At 42.4% G+C, this 14,667-nt stretch overlaps 1 protein-coding gene across 2 annotated transcripts in view; it reads right to left on the bottom strand.

Moving 5' to 3' along the window:
* Positions 1-14,667, bottom strand: part of LOC138104891 (sodium-dependent neutral amino acid transporter B(0)AT3-like) — a 27,809-nt gene extending 13,142 nt beyond the window's left edge. For both annotated transcript variants that reach the window (XM_069004203.1, XM_069004204.1), the window contains exons 1-5: positions 14,398-14,667; positions 5,501-5,641; positions 3,807-3,944; positions 2,610-2,791; positions 2,095-2,205 (exon numbers count right to left, since the gene is read on the bottom strand). In XM_069004203.1, coding sequence (XP_068860304.1) covers positions 2,095-2,205; positions 2,610-2,791; positions 3,807-3,944; positions 5,501-5,641; positions 14,398-14,554 — 729 coding nt within the window. In that variant the 5' untranslated portion in view covers positions 14,555-14,667. The remainder of the gene's footprint in view (positions 1-2,094; positions 2,206-2,609; positions 2,792-3,806; positions 3,945-5,500; positions 5,642-14,397) is intronic.

Here is a 14,667-nt window from a genome sequence, read left to right as displayed (position 1 = left end):
CACTGAGGTGTCACAGTTACCAGATAGTGGATGTGGCAGCTGTTACAGAGAAACTACAATTTCTGCTACACTACAGAGTTGGAAAGAAGTTGGAAAATACTGCCTCCAATTAGGGAAGGATGTCAAGAAGGATGATTTTATTTATTTTAAAAGTAAGCTGAAACAGACAGTAGATGATCTAATTCTTACTTTATTTTGCCAAAACTTTTCCTGCAAAAAGACAGGAAAATAAGAAGAAAACAGCACACACTTAAGAAATATACTTTACAGTTCTGTAAACTGATGTGGCCTGGGTGGGCCAAGTAAATCTGTGCCAAAAAACCTAACAGTCCTCCTGCACAACTCACTTTGGTACATCCCTGTGGAGAAGTGTAAAAGAAAAACAGGTGTTTGCTCACAGCAGGGGTGGGAATAGGCCAACAGCAAAGGCAATACTGGTGCTGCACACTTGTGGGGTAGGGGGACAAAGAGAGGAGGGCAGTGTTGAAGCTGTGTGCTTACTGTCCTTTTGAAGTCCTTGAAGTGCCACAATCCTCCATAGCAATTGGTAGGTTAGTTGAACAAAGCCATGTCTGTGTTACACTAACTTTCTGTGCAATATGAACACCAATACCAGATATCACTTACCAGGCTGTTTCACCAGCTTTTCCACATTTGTAGATAAGAACATCACTAAAACCATCTTCAGATGTCCTTTCAAGGATGTCCCCAGGATCTGCTTCCTCAAACCAGCTAACCATCAGCTGCTGGTTGACTGCAGGTAGATTTTCATTCTGACTTCTGTTGCCAGTGTACAAATCCATCTGTCTCTTTACGATGATCCACTCCTCCTCAGCACTGCAATACCTCCAGGCTTTGTGAGTACACATAAATCTAGTTTTCATCATTCAGTTTGGGATCACTGCAAACCAAGTCCCAAAGATGCCTGAGCTCTTCCAGAGAAACCCGACATCTCGGCTGAGACCAGAGCACAACAGGCCAAGGTGTGTTCTGTTTGTGTTGCCTGAGCTGCTTTCTTCCCTAAGACATTGCACCAAGCTCTTATTGTCCTGTCTGGGCCCTACAAAAATGCAAGTGTACGTCCTGATCTCCTGTAAAAACCAAGCTTGTCCTTCTTGAGTTCTGACAGCATTTACGTGGATGCGTGTGCCACTGGGCGTGCAGCAGGAGGGATAAAAAGGTGTCTCATCTGAGCCTTCTCTTGCTCTTCTCCCTTTCCAGCCTGGCATATAAAGCATTTCTGAGCTTCTTGGCTTTTATTTTCTTCAATGTCTGTGTTCTTGTTGTAGGAAAGGAAAGGGAAAAACCCAGTGCTCCTGTGTTTGAAGCACTGCTGTGGCTGCGGAGGCAGTGGATGCTTGAGAATGTGTCTGTGGGTGCTGCTGTTCCTCTACACCCACCACTTTATGGAGCTTTTTAGCCATGAAGGCAGAGTTGTGAGGAGCCTACAGTGAATAGCAACCACTTAGTGGGACAGTTTGACTTTGCATTTGGGAATGCTGCCAAGGACAGTGTAGAAAAAGTCCTGAAATGGCCAGCATGTGAAGGGATCTGGAACTCCTGTCCATATGGGAGGATTAGAAAAATGGCAGAGAGGCTGTTCTCCAGCAGTTCTGTCTTTTAGGAAGAGATATGGGGGAGGGGAGAAAATCCTACTATGAAGAAACAGGGGCAGGAGAAAATGACTTCCAACCTTCAAAAAGAAATCACTTTACAGTGTAATTCCTCAGTCATTCTCCTTGTGAATTCTTAAAAGACTAAAGCTGTGTAAATTCTGTAGCAGTCGCAGGGAAGTCCCATCTTTCTCATGTACTTGTGAAGTACATCAGTTTCACTTACACATTCAAGACTGAGGCACCCATACTATTCTTATCATTAATTTTCCAGTATTTTCTGATACACTTACTACTGAACTGTTAAATTCTTTGCTGCTTCTTTTCTTGTGAAAATATATTAAAATGCTAAGTCACTTCATCTCAGAAAAGGAGCTTAGCTGAGCTCTTGGATAGACATCTAAACCAGGAGTTGTTGGAAAATGAGCAAACAGTATGAAGTCTGAGGGGGAGTACAAGGAAAAATATTTCTAATACTTACATTAGGGGTGAAGAGGTAAATCAGACCATCAGTGGCTCCTGGTAGAGTGAGTCCTTGAATAAGGAATATAGTCAGGACCAGGTATGGAAATATTGCTGTTACATAAATTGCCTAAAGTAAGGAGCCAGAAGACAGACAGTTACTGGCAATAACTTCAATAAATCCTATTTCAGTTATTGCAACATACAATCCTAATAATATTAGATCAGACAGCTACAGATGAATATGGCCATCTTTCAAATAAGCAGGGTGTACTTTTACAGAATATATTTGTAACAAAATGGCTCTTAGAATTGTGTGAGGGAAGTCTGGTAGGGCAGAAGTTTTTGCTATGGGAAAGGAGAAGAAGCATCATTTGAAGCCACCTGCACTGCTGTTCTCACTTCGTTGGATAAGGAGCACACAGAATGGTGCTAGTGTGGTAAATGGGGAAGGCTTTCCTTGTGGTAAAAACTCAGTATCTGGAGGGCAAGATTTCAAAGTGTGGGATAATCACTTCTCTACCCTTTCCATACCTTTCCCGTGGTTTCAATTCCTCGGATGGTGCAGAGATAGACAATTGCCCAGCAAGTTGCCAAGCACAAAATGAGCCACCACTGTAACGTGCCGCTCTCAGCAATATCAGGTGTTATGTTCAAAGTTTTCCTGTACCAAAAATAATTTACTGCGGTGCTTTCATAACATTCTTCATTGAACCCTGAAAAAAAAAGTGGCAAGTGTTAGAATAAACTGTGGGCTGAATAATCAAATACAGAGATGGACTTTCTGCAGTGTCTGTAATGTGCAGCAAGACAAACTCTCACAGCAAGCTGAGACTCTGAGACTTCCATGAGACCTTCACCAGAGTATCACCAGCATTTTATACAGGGATAACTTCCTAATTTGAAACAGTGTCATACTCAGTGCAAGGTAAAATCTAAACTAATTGCAGTGAAGACTATGAAATTTTTTAGCTGTATGGCTACAAGTTGGTGGAGCCATAACAAATTTCAGGCACCTGAGGATACATCTAAGCCCAGGTTCCCCTGGCTATGTCATGGCCCGTGGTGGGGAAAGACCCAGGCATTGGCTTCTTTGGTTTGAGTTTCTGGGACTTCTGTGAACAGGAACTTTAGGCATCTGCATCCAGGGGAGTGGGCATTCCACAGCCAGGCTCTGTGCCTGAAGAAAAGGGAACTGGGAACATGGAGTACACCACAACCTGTGATGTCTAATTGTCTTCCTACTCTGGAACAGTCCTAAGGCCTCCAAAAGAAAGTTTAATGCTGCTGTGTTTTGGGTTTTTTTCTTAGCCTTTTACTCAGATGATATTTCTTGCTGTACCCTGGAACTCGTTCTCTCTCACGCTCTAAAAAAAAATTTGAAAAATAGTTTTAAAAACCTGAGGCATTCATCCTGCTTACGTACACTGTCTTACTTCTGTCTTCCTAAAGGTTTTGTAATGGATAACAGGACTTGTTCTTTATTTTGTTTCCCGTTTTGAAGTCAAACAAAAGGAACTCATGGACTTTCTGGCTATTGCTGTTCCTGTGAGGATGATGAATTTGTGTAGGCTATCATGACTCTTGCACCTTTTTAACAGGAAATCAAACCAGGACTTGTGCACAACTCAGGGCCAAATAAAGTGTGGCTTCTCAGAGTTTCTTGATTAGCCCAGAGTCTGATGTTTGTGATCCTCCTTTTGATAGCAGTTGTCATGGAGGTGTACTTACCTGTTCTGTTTTCATTTAGAGGACAAACACTCCAAGGAAGAGGTTCTTGGAAGGAGTTTATGAAATACCACATCACCCAAGTTAAAACAGTGTTGTAGTATAAGCTCACCAGAACTGACACCACCCATGAACCAACTCCTGCAGAAAGCATAAGATCTCACTTCAGAAAAGCTTTGAAAAAATTATCAGTCAATCACAGCACTAGCTCTTAGAAGCTTGCTTTTCCTATTTTTTCAAGATTTTCTTCTCCGTCCCCCAACCCCATCCTGAGATTTTCCCATGAAAGTTAGGCATTTGTGTCCTTAGTAGCTAAACACTGGTGCACAATCCCCCAGATCACCAGCCCTGTTCTAGGAGTGCTGACACTGTCCTTACACAGAAGATTAAAGTTGAAATTGAAATCTTTGCTCTAGTATATAATCTATTGTTTTCAACAATACCAGACAACTTTAATAGCAGAGAGCAAAAGAGACCAAATTTCTACAGTGTGCTGTAGCTGCATGAGACCACTCTTGTCCCAAATCATGCACCTGTGCCCTACATTGGTAACTGTTTTGCTCCTGTGATGAGGAGGGAAGAATATAAACACCACAGTTTCTGCTTGCTTGCATTTTTGCAAAGGGAGTATGAACATGCCTAATTGTAGGAGGTGGGTTTAGCTGGAAGCACCACCTGCTGCTTGGTATTTCTTCCTTGTTGCCCTCTGGTCCTCTTACCCACCCCTTCTCCTCCCACACAGGCCCACAGGCAGGGCTGTTAGTGCCAAGCCCATTTCAGGCACCTGATTAAAGCAGGTCATGATCCAGCAGAGCTGGCTGAAGCATTCAAAAGTTTCCCCTTGCCCTGCAGGCACAAGGATATTGCCTCAACCAGTAGAGTCAATGCCTTAACCCCCTAATGGTGGCTGTTCTGGATCACTTTTTGCAGCCTGACAATGGACACAGGACACCAGATGTGCTTTTTCATGTATTTGATAAATAGAAAAGAATTGGCAGTACAGGACTGCACACCTGTCTGTCTGCCATGTGGATTGTCCCTCGTGCCCAGCTGTGTTGATAAAGTCCCTTCAATAGCCCCACCCTGTTATGGAGGGGAGCTTTCCCAGGTGCTTTGGACTCTCAGGATCCCTGATTTCCTGTCTTTCTGTCCTCCCTAGAGTCTGACTATTCATGGACAGAGAAGACTGGGTCCTGGAGAGGCTGTGAGGGAAGAGCAAGAAGCACTGTGGGCAGGCAGCTCTTGTATGGCACCAAGGTGTGGTTGGAATGGGGCAGCGTTGAGTAGCAGAGCCATGTTCATTAATCTCTCCACAGCAAAAGTTATTAGGTTGGCATTTCAGGCTCCTAAAATGAGCCTAAAATGCGCCTGGAGTAATGCCTGGTGAGAGCAATACAGAATTACAGAATCACAGAATGGTTTGGATTGGAAGGCACACGAAGGATCACCTAGTCCTACCCCCCTGCCATAGACAGGGACATTTCAACTAGACCAGGTTGCTCAGAGCCCCATCCAGCATGGCCTTGAATGTTTCCAGGGAAACCACCCCTCAATATCTCACTTTGCAAAATATTTCTTTTTAATCCTAGCACTCATTTCTTTTAATATCCTAAAAAACATCAGGCCCAGGTCTGTAGGAAGTGAGTGCTGGGTGGGAGCTGTCTGCAGTTCCTTGAGCTGGGACTGAAGACACGTACCAACGCCTCCAAGGTAAGGAGAGATGGTGTTCCAGGCTCCGATGCTGCCCTTCCTCAGGCACTGCCCTAGAGCCAGCTCAAGATGTAGCAGTGGAATTCCTTCGAAGAGAAGAGCAATGAAGTATGGGATCAGGAAAGCCCCTGAAAAGACATTTGAGTGTGATTAAGCCACATGATTATCTGCATCTCACTGAAATTACTGGTTTATCACTAATCTGCTTTATGAGCCTAACAAAGTCCTTGTAGGATGTGTTGAGAGAGGGATCATTGCTAGGGACACCTACCAAGTAACAGCTGTTGCTGGTAATTTTGGTAGTGAAGATGGGGGAGGAGGGACTGGGATGCTTAGCACTGCAGGACACTTCCCTCAGGCATTGCCACAGCCCATTATAAGCAGTCTCACTATTTCAACCATTTCCCTTTCTTTTAAGCATCTTCTTTTGTCCCTCTTCTCATAAAGCACAAGGGTTTGCCTGTCCCCTATACCCTCTGTTTTCTCCTCAGTGCATTTCCTCATTTCTTTTCTTAAAGCTCTCAGGCCTGTGCTCCTCTGTCCTGCACTGGAAAAACAGGATATTTTATACCCCAGGCTACTTTATTCCATGAAGCTCAGCTCAGAGCACAAAGCCTCTGGCTAATGAAAAACTGAAAGCAAGGCTGAAGTTGTTCTCTGAGACATGTGAGCCATGAAACTTCAATTCTTCCCAGCTTGTATCCTTTACGTCTTTTCTGTTTTCCTCACAACATCTCCCTTGGGCCAGAAGCAGCAGGTCCTGTTGGTTGCCTGTGGGAAGGGCCCAGTCCTACCAACAGCCTGGCTGGTTCCTGCTAAACTGTGTGCAATGCCTCACTTTCCCCACCTGCCTTCAGAAGGGACACACGTTTGGGTTTCCCTCCTTTTGCAGAGATACTGATTTTTGTGAGAGCAGAAGTTTCATCAGTATGTTTATACCACCTGCCCAAACGTCCAATTAAATTGAAATGGTGGGATAGATTGAAGTGTATTGCCATGACCAACAACCACTGTGACCACAAAGTCTCTTTTCTCCAGGGCAACAAAGACAGAAGTCCTGCCTCAGCCACCTCCCAGTCCTCCTACAAATGTGTACAGATTCTGTGCTCCTTGTCTCTTTGTCAATAAACCTGCTTTGCCTCCAGACCTCATATCTGGGTCTGCTCAGCTCTGCTCTTCCAGGTCTGGAAACTTTCTTTATGCTTTCCTGAGAGACAGGTGGGGGAATGCATAAGGATTTCTGGTCTCCACCTGGGATGGCGCCTGGGTTCTGCAATCACTGGCTATTTAGAAAGGCTGGGCAGATAAAATCTAATCTCTTGAGCTAGTGTTGTATTTCAGTAACTTTGCTACCTCTTCCTAGGTGCTGCAATAAATACATACAACACCCAGAGAAGGTGTGTTGTTGAATGGTTTAGCCTTTTATCAAGGTATGCATTGGAACAAAAATCACAAAGCTCTTCTCAGCAAAGAACTCTTCCTTAACTGCCAAACCTGGAAATAAATATCTCACCTTAAGATCACTGTTCTTAAAATGTTTTTAACTGAGAAGCCAAACCTCGAAATAAATGTCTCACCTTAAGATCGCTATTCTTAAAATGTTTTTAACTGAGAAGCAGATTTGAAAAAGGAATCTCACAGTTAATTCCCAGTATGTTAAATCCTCAGTTTGAGGTCCATTCCAGAAGAACCCAGTAACGTCTTGCCATGCTCAGTCCCGTGTTATGTTTCAAACCTGCTGCAGTATTCCTCTCCACAGGACACCTGAGGGTGCCAGCCCAGCCCTCCTGACAGTCTGATGCCTTGGACTGTCTCCTGGGAAGAGCAAAATACTGAGGCAAGTGACCAGAGCGCTGCAGTACGGAGCACTCTACTTCTTCATCCATCTGCCTGGCCCTCCAGCAGCTCTGGGCAGCAGCTGTCTCACTGCAATGCATGCTGAACCCTTGTTAGCAGAGCGCTCCATAAGAGACCAACCTATCTCCCATATCATATCTCCTGGGAAATAACTGTGTAATAATTAGGGCAAACTGTTATCTCTCTCCCCTTTTCTGTTTGCTAGTTAAACCACTGGCAGCAGAGCATGTTTAGACATTCTGCTGATAAAAGTATGTTTACTTTGTGCTGACCTGTGTGTCTCTTCAGGCATATTTACGGTATGGCAAAACATAACGTCACACCTAGAAAAAAAATACTGGTTTTCCATGAGAATGATATAAAAGAATCTGCTATCTTCAAATAGGAAAATATGGCAAAAGAATGGGTTAACAAGAAATGGTTTATGAAGCTAATCTTTCTCAAACCTAATTCAAGTAAATGGCTTGTAGTGTAAAATAAGTTTTTAGTTATTCATTCCTTTGGACTACAGTATTTTTAGGCAAAAAGAAAAGAGGAAAAGAGCAGACAGTCTGCTGAAGCATTTGAAGGTACTCTTTTCCACAATAAAATCCCCCACCTATAGAAAAACATGGAAAAACATTAACAGAAAGGTATCAGATATGGAATAGTGAGTAGGAACCCTCTAGCACTGTATAGTTGAGGGGTCTGTTTAATAGATAGAGGAGGATGTGCCAGAAGGCCAAATTTAAGTACCTTTTTTTAAAAGTGTCATGAGAAATCTAACCATGGAGAAAGCAAGCAGAAAATCCAAGAAGCAGAGAACCAAAGACGCAGCAGGTATCACAAACCAGAGCATTCAAACACAAGCACAGCAAAACCCCAGCAGAACCCATATGATGCTTAGCACAGGCACAGCAGAACTTTGTAGATTTGGCTTCCGTGGGGCATAGAAAAAGGAAACTTTAGCAGAAAAAAAATCATAAAGCACAAGTAACAAATTATCCTGTATCTGCACATTCTACCTAAAAAACCCCAAAAACGTTTAGGGATTTTTTTTTCCTCTTGAAAAGTAAAAAAGGAAAATGATAGTGATGAAGCATTTTTAAGTGCTTTAAAAGCCTGAAGAAATGCCCATAAAAATCAAAAGTATTGCCAAAGCATGATTTAGTTGCATCCCTGGGGTGCAATGTAGGAAAATTTTAGTCTACAACATTCCTTCTGTCAGAAAGACACTGAAGATTCATAAAGCATCCATCCTGCAAGTAGATACACACGTCACTAAAAGTAGGTCAAGAGAAAAAAAACTCTTCAAGACTTACATGAGTTAAATGTTATTTTGGAAGGAATCCTGCACAAGGATATCACAAAGCTATGGAACAATCCCCACGCACATGAGAAGGCACGGAAGGCCTACAAAAGCATTTTCAAGTAAGGCTGTCACCAACTGCAACTGCTGCACTACTGGTAAGCTGGTGTCATTAACGAGAGAGTCCCAAGTGATGAGGAGCACCAGTGTTTAACATGATTGCTGAAGAACCATTGGAGTGGAGACAGCTCCACAGTCATAGCAGTAGGCAAGAAAGGACCAGGTGCACTCGAGATACACAGAGGGCTTTTAGAACCTGACCCCTCAATTGCAATGCACAGGCAAATCAGGTCAGAAAAGCAACTGCCCAACCATATCCAGCAAAATGACACTTGAAGGACACAACCTTTGTTATATCACCTGCACGTGACAGTCTGGGTGGGAAGTGCATGAACCACCAGGCAGCCTGTGGAGAGCTGCCCATGCACCACGGGACAGAGAGATCAGGAGGCTCCGGAAGGAGCGCGGTGTAAAGTTGGTTCTCAGCAACCAGCAAAGCAGAGGGAAACAACCAGACTGGATTTGTCACTTGGAAAGAGAGACCAGCAGACTGGACTAGTGGAAATGTAAAGCAGTTTGAAGTATCAGCCAGGTGACCTCCTAATCTACATGTACCAAGACCAGCAGAAATTGATGGGCCTCAGTGAGAAGCAGAGAAGAGGACCCAGTAGCTTTGCTTGATATTGGGATACTACATAAGACTTCCTAAATGGTGGGGAAAAACTTGGAAGAACTGATCCACGTGTTCAATCTTGCATCTTAACTGGTGCCTGTGGATCAGCTAGCAGAAGAAGAGCAAGTGACTTGAAATGATTATCTAAAGATGCAACAGCACTTGAAAGGCCAGAACATGAATAATAATTTTCCTTCAGACAGAGATTTAGGAATAGAAAAAATAATTATAATAAAGACTGAAATGACCTGGAAAGTGGAAAAATAGTAAGTTGGAAGCAAATACATCTGTAGAGTCTGAAAAATTCAAACAGCACCTCTCAATGTGATAAAATCACCAAGCATTTGGAGATCCACTTCATCAGTTCTTTTGGTAAATAGGAGGAATGGTGATGGGTGCACTTTTCCAAAAGACTGAGAACTTCAATGGCAAGATACTTGTGATAATTTATGCAATTTTATGCAATAGGTGGTAACACTTGTTCAGATATAAAGAAAAAGATATTAGCTATTGAAAGGGGATTTTCAGACCTGTCTGACTCTCTCCATGGGAGTTCAGCTAAGCAGTGTAGGATAGTCAACACAGCAAGGAATCACATCAAGACATCAGGTAGGAATAAAAGCAACTTAATCACTCTCAGCCCTCTCTCTAGAAAATAGTACTTCATGACCTCTTTTATGTCTTCTGCACATGCCTCAATATAGATGGAAATTATGAGCAACTCATATTTTATTTGTGCATTATGATGGCACTGATATTGCTTTGAAGGCCACATTACACATCTTACTGACTCTGAAACTTGGCAGGGTTGAATATCCCATGTAAATGACTACACCTCCTTGAGCAGCAGTGAGGGAGCTAAGACCATGCCCAGAAGACCAAAGGGGCAGTAGCCATTTCAAATGAAGATGGGTAACACCCAAAGATCATTCATAAAATAAGTTTGGTGAACTTCCCTGTGAAATGTGAAGGATGCAAGCAACCAGCACTCACATACAAGTATGCACTAACCTGAGCTGTAAAGAGCAATCAAATATAACAAATTTTGAAAGAATCTATTCCACATATCACAGCTTTTCACCAAGGGTTCAAGCAGGGCATGTCAGCAAATCAGAAAATGAAGTTTGTTACTTTCTGTAACCCAATTTTTCTGTCAGAGTGAACTGTTCTGCTCTTCCCAACATACTAGGGAAGAGTTGCTTGGGTTGGTTTTTGGTTTGTGTTTGTTTTTGTTGGTTTTTTTCACAGTATCTTCCAGTTACACATTTTGTTCCTCTTAGGTTTTGTTTTCCTTTTGAGGACACAGTGAACCAGGCATTTCACAGCACGTTGTAGTTCAAATTTGAGCAAAAGGTCAGGTAGGCTGTGGGTTATGAAAGTCTCCAAATGATTGTCCCAGAAGTAAACAGTTGTCCCTTTTTAGCGTGACTGTAATGTTTATGTGTATTTATTTTCCTAGAAAGAAACTGTATTTTATATTAAAGATACTTTTCAGTCATTTTATAGGCTCAGGCACTACACACATTTTTAATACCCGTGGGTTAAGCAAGCAGATATATCTATGACATATATATATATATATATTTATATATATCTACTAGTTATAATCAAAAGTCCACTGCACTCATTTCTAGTTAGAACTGGGTTGGTTTTTCTTAAGTATACTCATATGTATGACTTGTTAGTGTCTCAGTTTTAAGTGACAAACTCTCTACTGGGCTATTTAGAGACTTCTTTTCAGTCCCAGTTACCTGGGAACATTTGTGTTTGTCTCCACTGACTGTGGCAAACAACCTTCATACCCATTAGTCATGAAAGGTAAATAACTAACTTAACTCAGGCAATAAATCCAAATAATCAGTAACGGCAGCAGGTGATAAATGTCAGCAGAACTGATATTATATTAGATCTGAGTTACTGAGTAACGCTAATGTGCGATGAATCAGGGCCAGAGGTCTGATGGGAACAGCTGACATGAGACAAATACACAAGCACTTGTTTTCATCTCTTGTTTTTGAAGATATGCAGAAACGAGGATGTCACCTATCCCAGCAGCCATTCAGCCTTTTTATGCCATATCCATACCTGGTTTCACCATGCTTGTAATTGTGGCTGCAGGTGTAAAGCCATGGCTCCTCTCAGGGCTCCCAGTTAAACACAGTGCTGCTGGTCTCTCCTTTGTGCACATCTTTACATGCACACATGCAGGATTTATGCTCCAGTGCCCCTGAAAATCTATTGGGCTTTTGCACCTGAGTTGTTTGCTTTCAAAAATGCAACCCCAAACCATGTCACTGCCTTAAGTTAACAGCAGAAAATGCAGCTGCCTTATGCACTGATGTAAATGCAGGAGCTCTGTCTTCTCAGTGATCTTCATAACTCTTTTCCATAACTTCATAACAACTTTTCCAATGCCAGCTTTCTAGGATAACTTATTCACAAACCCCAGAGTACCTTGTTACAGAGTCCATCCTGCTACTGAGTTCTTCTAACCCTATATTGAAGCCCAGTGACCAAACACTGGCTGCACATCCATATGTTGACCTTAATTCACCACTGTCTTGTGCCACTCCTGGTGGTGATGCAAAGTAGCTGTTTGCCATTAGTGAGTCTGGTGGCTATTTTAAACTGGTTTTTCACTGGCAGCATTACTACTCAGGGAGCAAAGGAGCAATATAGCCCCTGTCCCTGCAGCACTTTCCTGTTTTTATTACCTTTAAACCTGCTCTACCCCCTGTCTTTTTTGTCCCTACAAGTTCAACTAGAGTTCTGGAGCTGGATATGCAAGCAAGCAGACTTTCTGAGCATTGTTTTGTCCATAAGATAGGTCACCTCCTTGCAGTTGGTCTCATGCTTCTCTTGGGGTGGTGAGGTCTGTAGGGTAGGGATGCAGGGGACCCCAGAAGGGAGGATGGAGGGCAGAGATCAAACCTCAGGAGCAGATGAGCATTGCTGTCTTCTGAAGTGAGGCTGGGATCTGAAGATGTTGAAACACCACCGGCCACAGCTGGCCACAGAGAAGCAACCATTGGTGCTTCATAGGAAAGTGTGAGAGCCTTTTTATGGCTAGTAGAACAATATTTCATCTCAATCTCAATTTTGCACAAATTTTGTGCAGCCTCACGCAGCTGGTGGCTCCAGAGGCTGCTCTGTGCAATGAGATGTGTGGAGGAGCTGCATCTTGCTATGGCCTTGCCTGGGAGCTTCAAACTTTCCACTGAGCACTTTGTGTTAATCATTCAGTACATTACAAAAATATCACATTATGTTTGCTTTATTATGTTATTTGTTAATCCTGAATGCTTTTTCCCTTGCTTTCCAAGATAGAAAGGCCACCTGGGTTGCTGTGGAATATTTGACCTAAAGCTCCTGCTCCAGAAGAACTTTTTCCTTGCAGGTCTCATGCCATACCTGCTATGGGAATGTCTCTCTAAAGATGTTCATCATGTCTCATTAATGCCAGTATAATTAGTTGAACTGACAGTTTTTTTCCCAGTAATTCCCATGGACAAGTGCAGAGAAACAGTGTGCACTCATGGCTTTCTAGCCACCCAGTTATGGCACTTTTCTGCAGGAGTTTCACTGGGTGTCACGTCTTGTAAATAAATAATGGGAACCATTAAGTGTCCTGGGAGGAATCTAACCTACTGGTTCTTGTCTTTTCTTATTTGTATTTGTGTAACTGTAACTCTCAGCTGTTACATATTCAGCCTTAAAAAGCTCCTTGCCACCAAAATAATTTCCATTTTCTTGTTTATACACTATGATAAACATACTCTTCAATTTTCAACTTCATCACCTAAATAGATTGAATTCTCAAGTTGTTTCTTGTCCCAGAAGTTTTCCAACCCTGGAATAATTGCTGGCACTTTTCTGCATTTTGTCTAATTTTTAAAGTTGACTTTGAAAAGTGGACTTTCAGAAAAAGTCAGGGGTTCAGAAGTTGTCCCACTGTAGGAAGCAGTATCTCTACCTACTTCCTAGTGCTCTTCTTGTATCTGCCAAGATTCTTTCTCTTGATACAACCTGCTATATCTCATTCATCAAGCTACTTACCAGAGTCCTTAAGTGGCTACTTTGCTCTGAAACACCTTCCATTACAGGCAACATTCATTCTTGGTTCCTTAGATGTTTGAAATATATGTAATTCATCAAGTAATACTGACACCTTAGTAAAACAAACTTGGATGGGATAATATTTTCTGTCATTTGACAGTTTCTCCAGGTGTGAATTTTTGGTTTCTCAAATTAATTGAAAGATAACAAATTAAACTAGGCTGAAACAATTTGTTCACTCTTCTTTAGACAGCTTACCAGAAGATTTCAAAAGCTTTTGTGGTCAGTGAGTTACCAAGTACTCTTTTCTGATCCATTTATATTTACCAAATTGTCGGCTTCTAAAGCAATTCCTTGTGGAACTGCTGCCCAGGCACAGGCTTAGGCAGCTGTCCATGACACCCGGCAGGCTCCTGTTGCTGATGCATCAGCTGAGCATTTTCAACAGCCTCACAGACAACCAAAAGCACAGTTTAGTTTTGTGCAGCAGCAATTCCAGATGAAGAGGTAGCTCCTAAGAGCATCAGAGGAGGGTGGGGAATAGCTCACTCACCATCCCAAAGGGAAGTTCAGTGCCCATTTTTCTAGGGACCAGTTCCCTCACGCCTCCCCAGGACTTCTCACTTCTCCTTAAGGCAGCCAGCTGCAGGTTCATTTTCCTGCTTTCATTGGGACTGTAGTAGCAGTATAAAAACTTTAACATAGATTTTCTCTATCATCAGTCTGGTCAGCATCAGCCTGGTCTTCCTAAATGAATGTATCATTTTATAATTAAATATACTTCTATAGAAAAAGCTAATTAACCGGTGCAAAACATTAGTGAGAACTAGTGTTTTTAAAAAAGTGATATAACTGATATAATTGATGTAATTTCCATGCCCACCAGAAGTTAGTACAGTTGTATGAGAATTGCAGTTCAGTATTTTGGCAAAGCCCCGCTCCAACCTTACCGCCTCCATGTATCTGACACAAGTATGGAAATCGCCACACGTTCCCCAAGCCAACAGCAAATCCGATACAGCTTAAAATATACTGGAACTTATTGTCCCACTTGGGTCTGCCATCTTCTTTAGGGATTTCAGGTGTTGCTGATAAATCTTTTGACATTTTAATGAAATATCCTTGGCTCCTTAGCCCCTTTCCCTGAAAATGGGAAAATGCATCGAAACCTGTCTCTTCTACAGGTTTTATGCAGGGTGACAGAAGGATCTTGGAAGAGG

The sequence above is a fragment of the Aphelocoma coerulescens genome, chromosome 2, assembly GCF_041296385.1.
Source record: "Aphelocoma coerulescens isolate FSJ_1873_10779 chromosome 2, UR_Acoe_1.0, whole genome shotgun sequence".
In the NCBI taxonomy this organism is placed as follows: Eukaryota; Metazoa; Chordata; class Aves; order Passeriformes; family Corvidae; genus Aphelocoma; species Aphelocoma coerulescens.
Note: the sequence above shows the minus strand (reverse complement) of the source record. Positions and strands in the feature narration are given on the sequence as shown.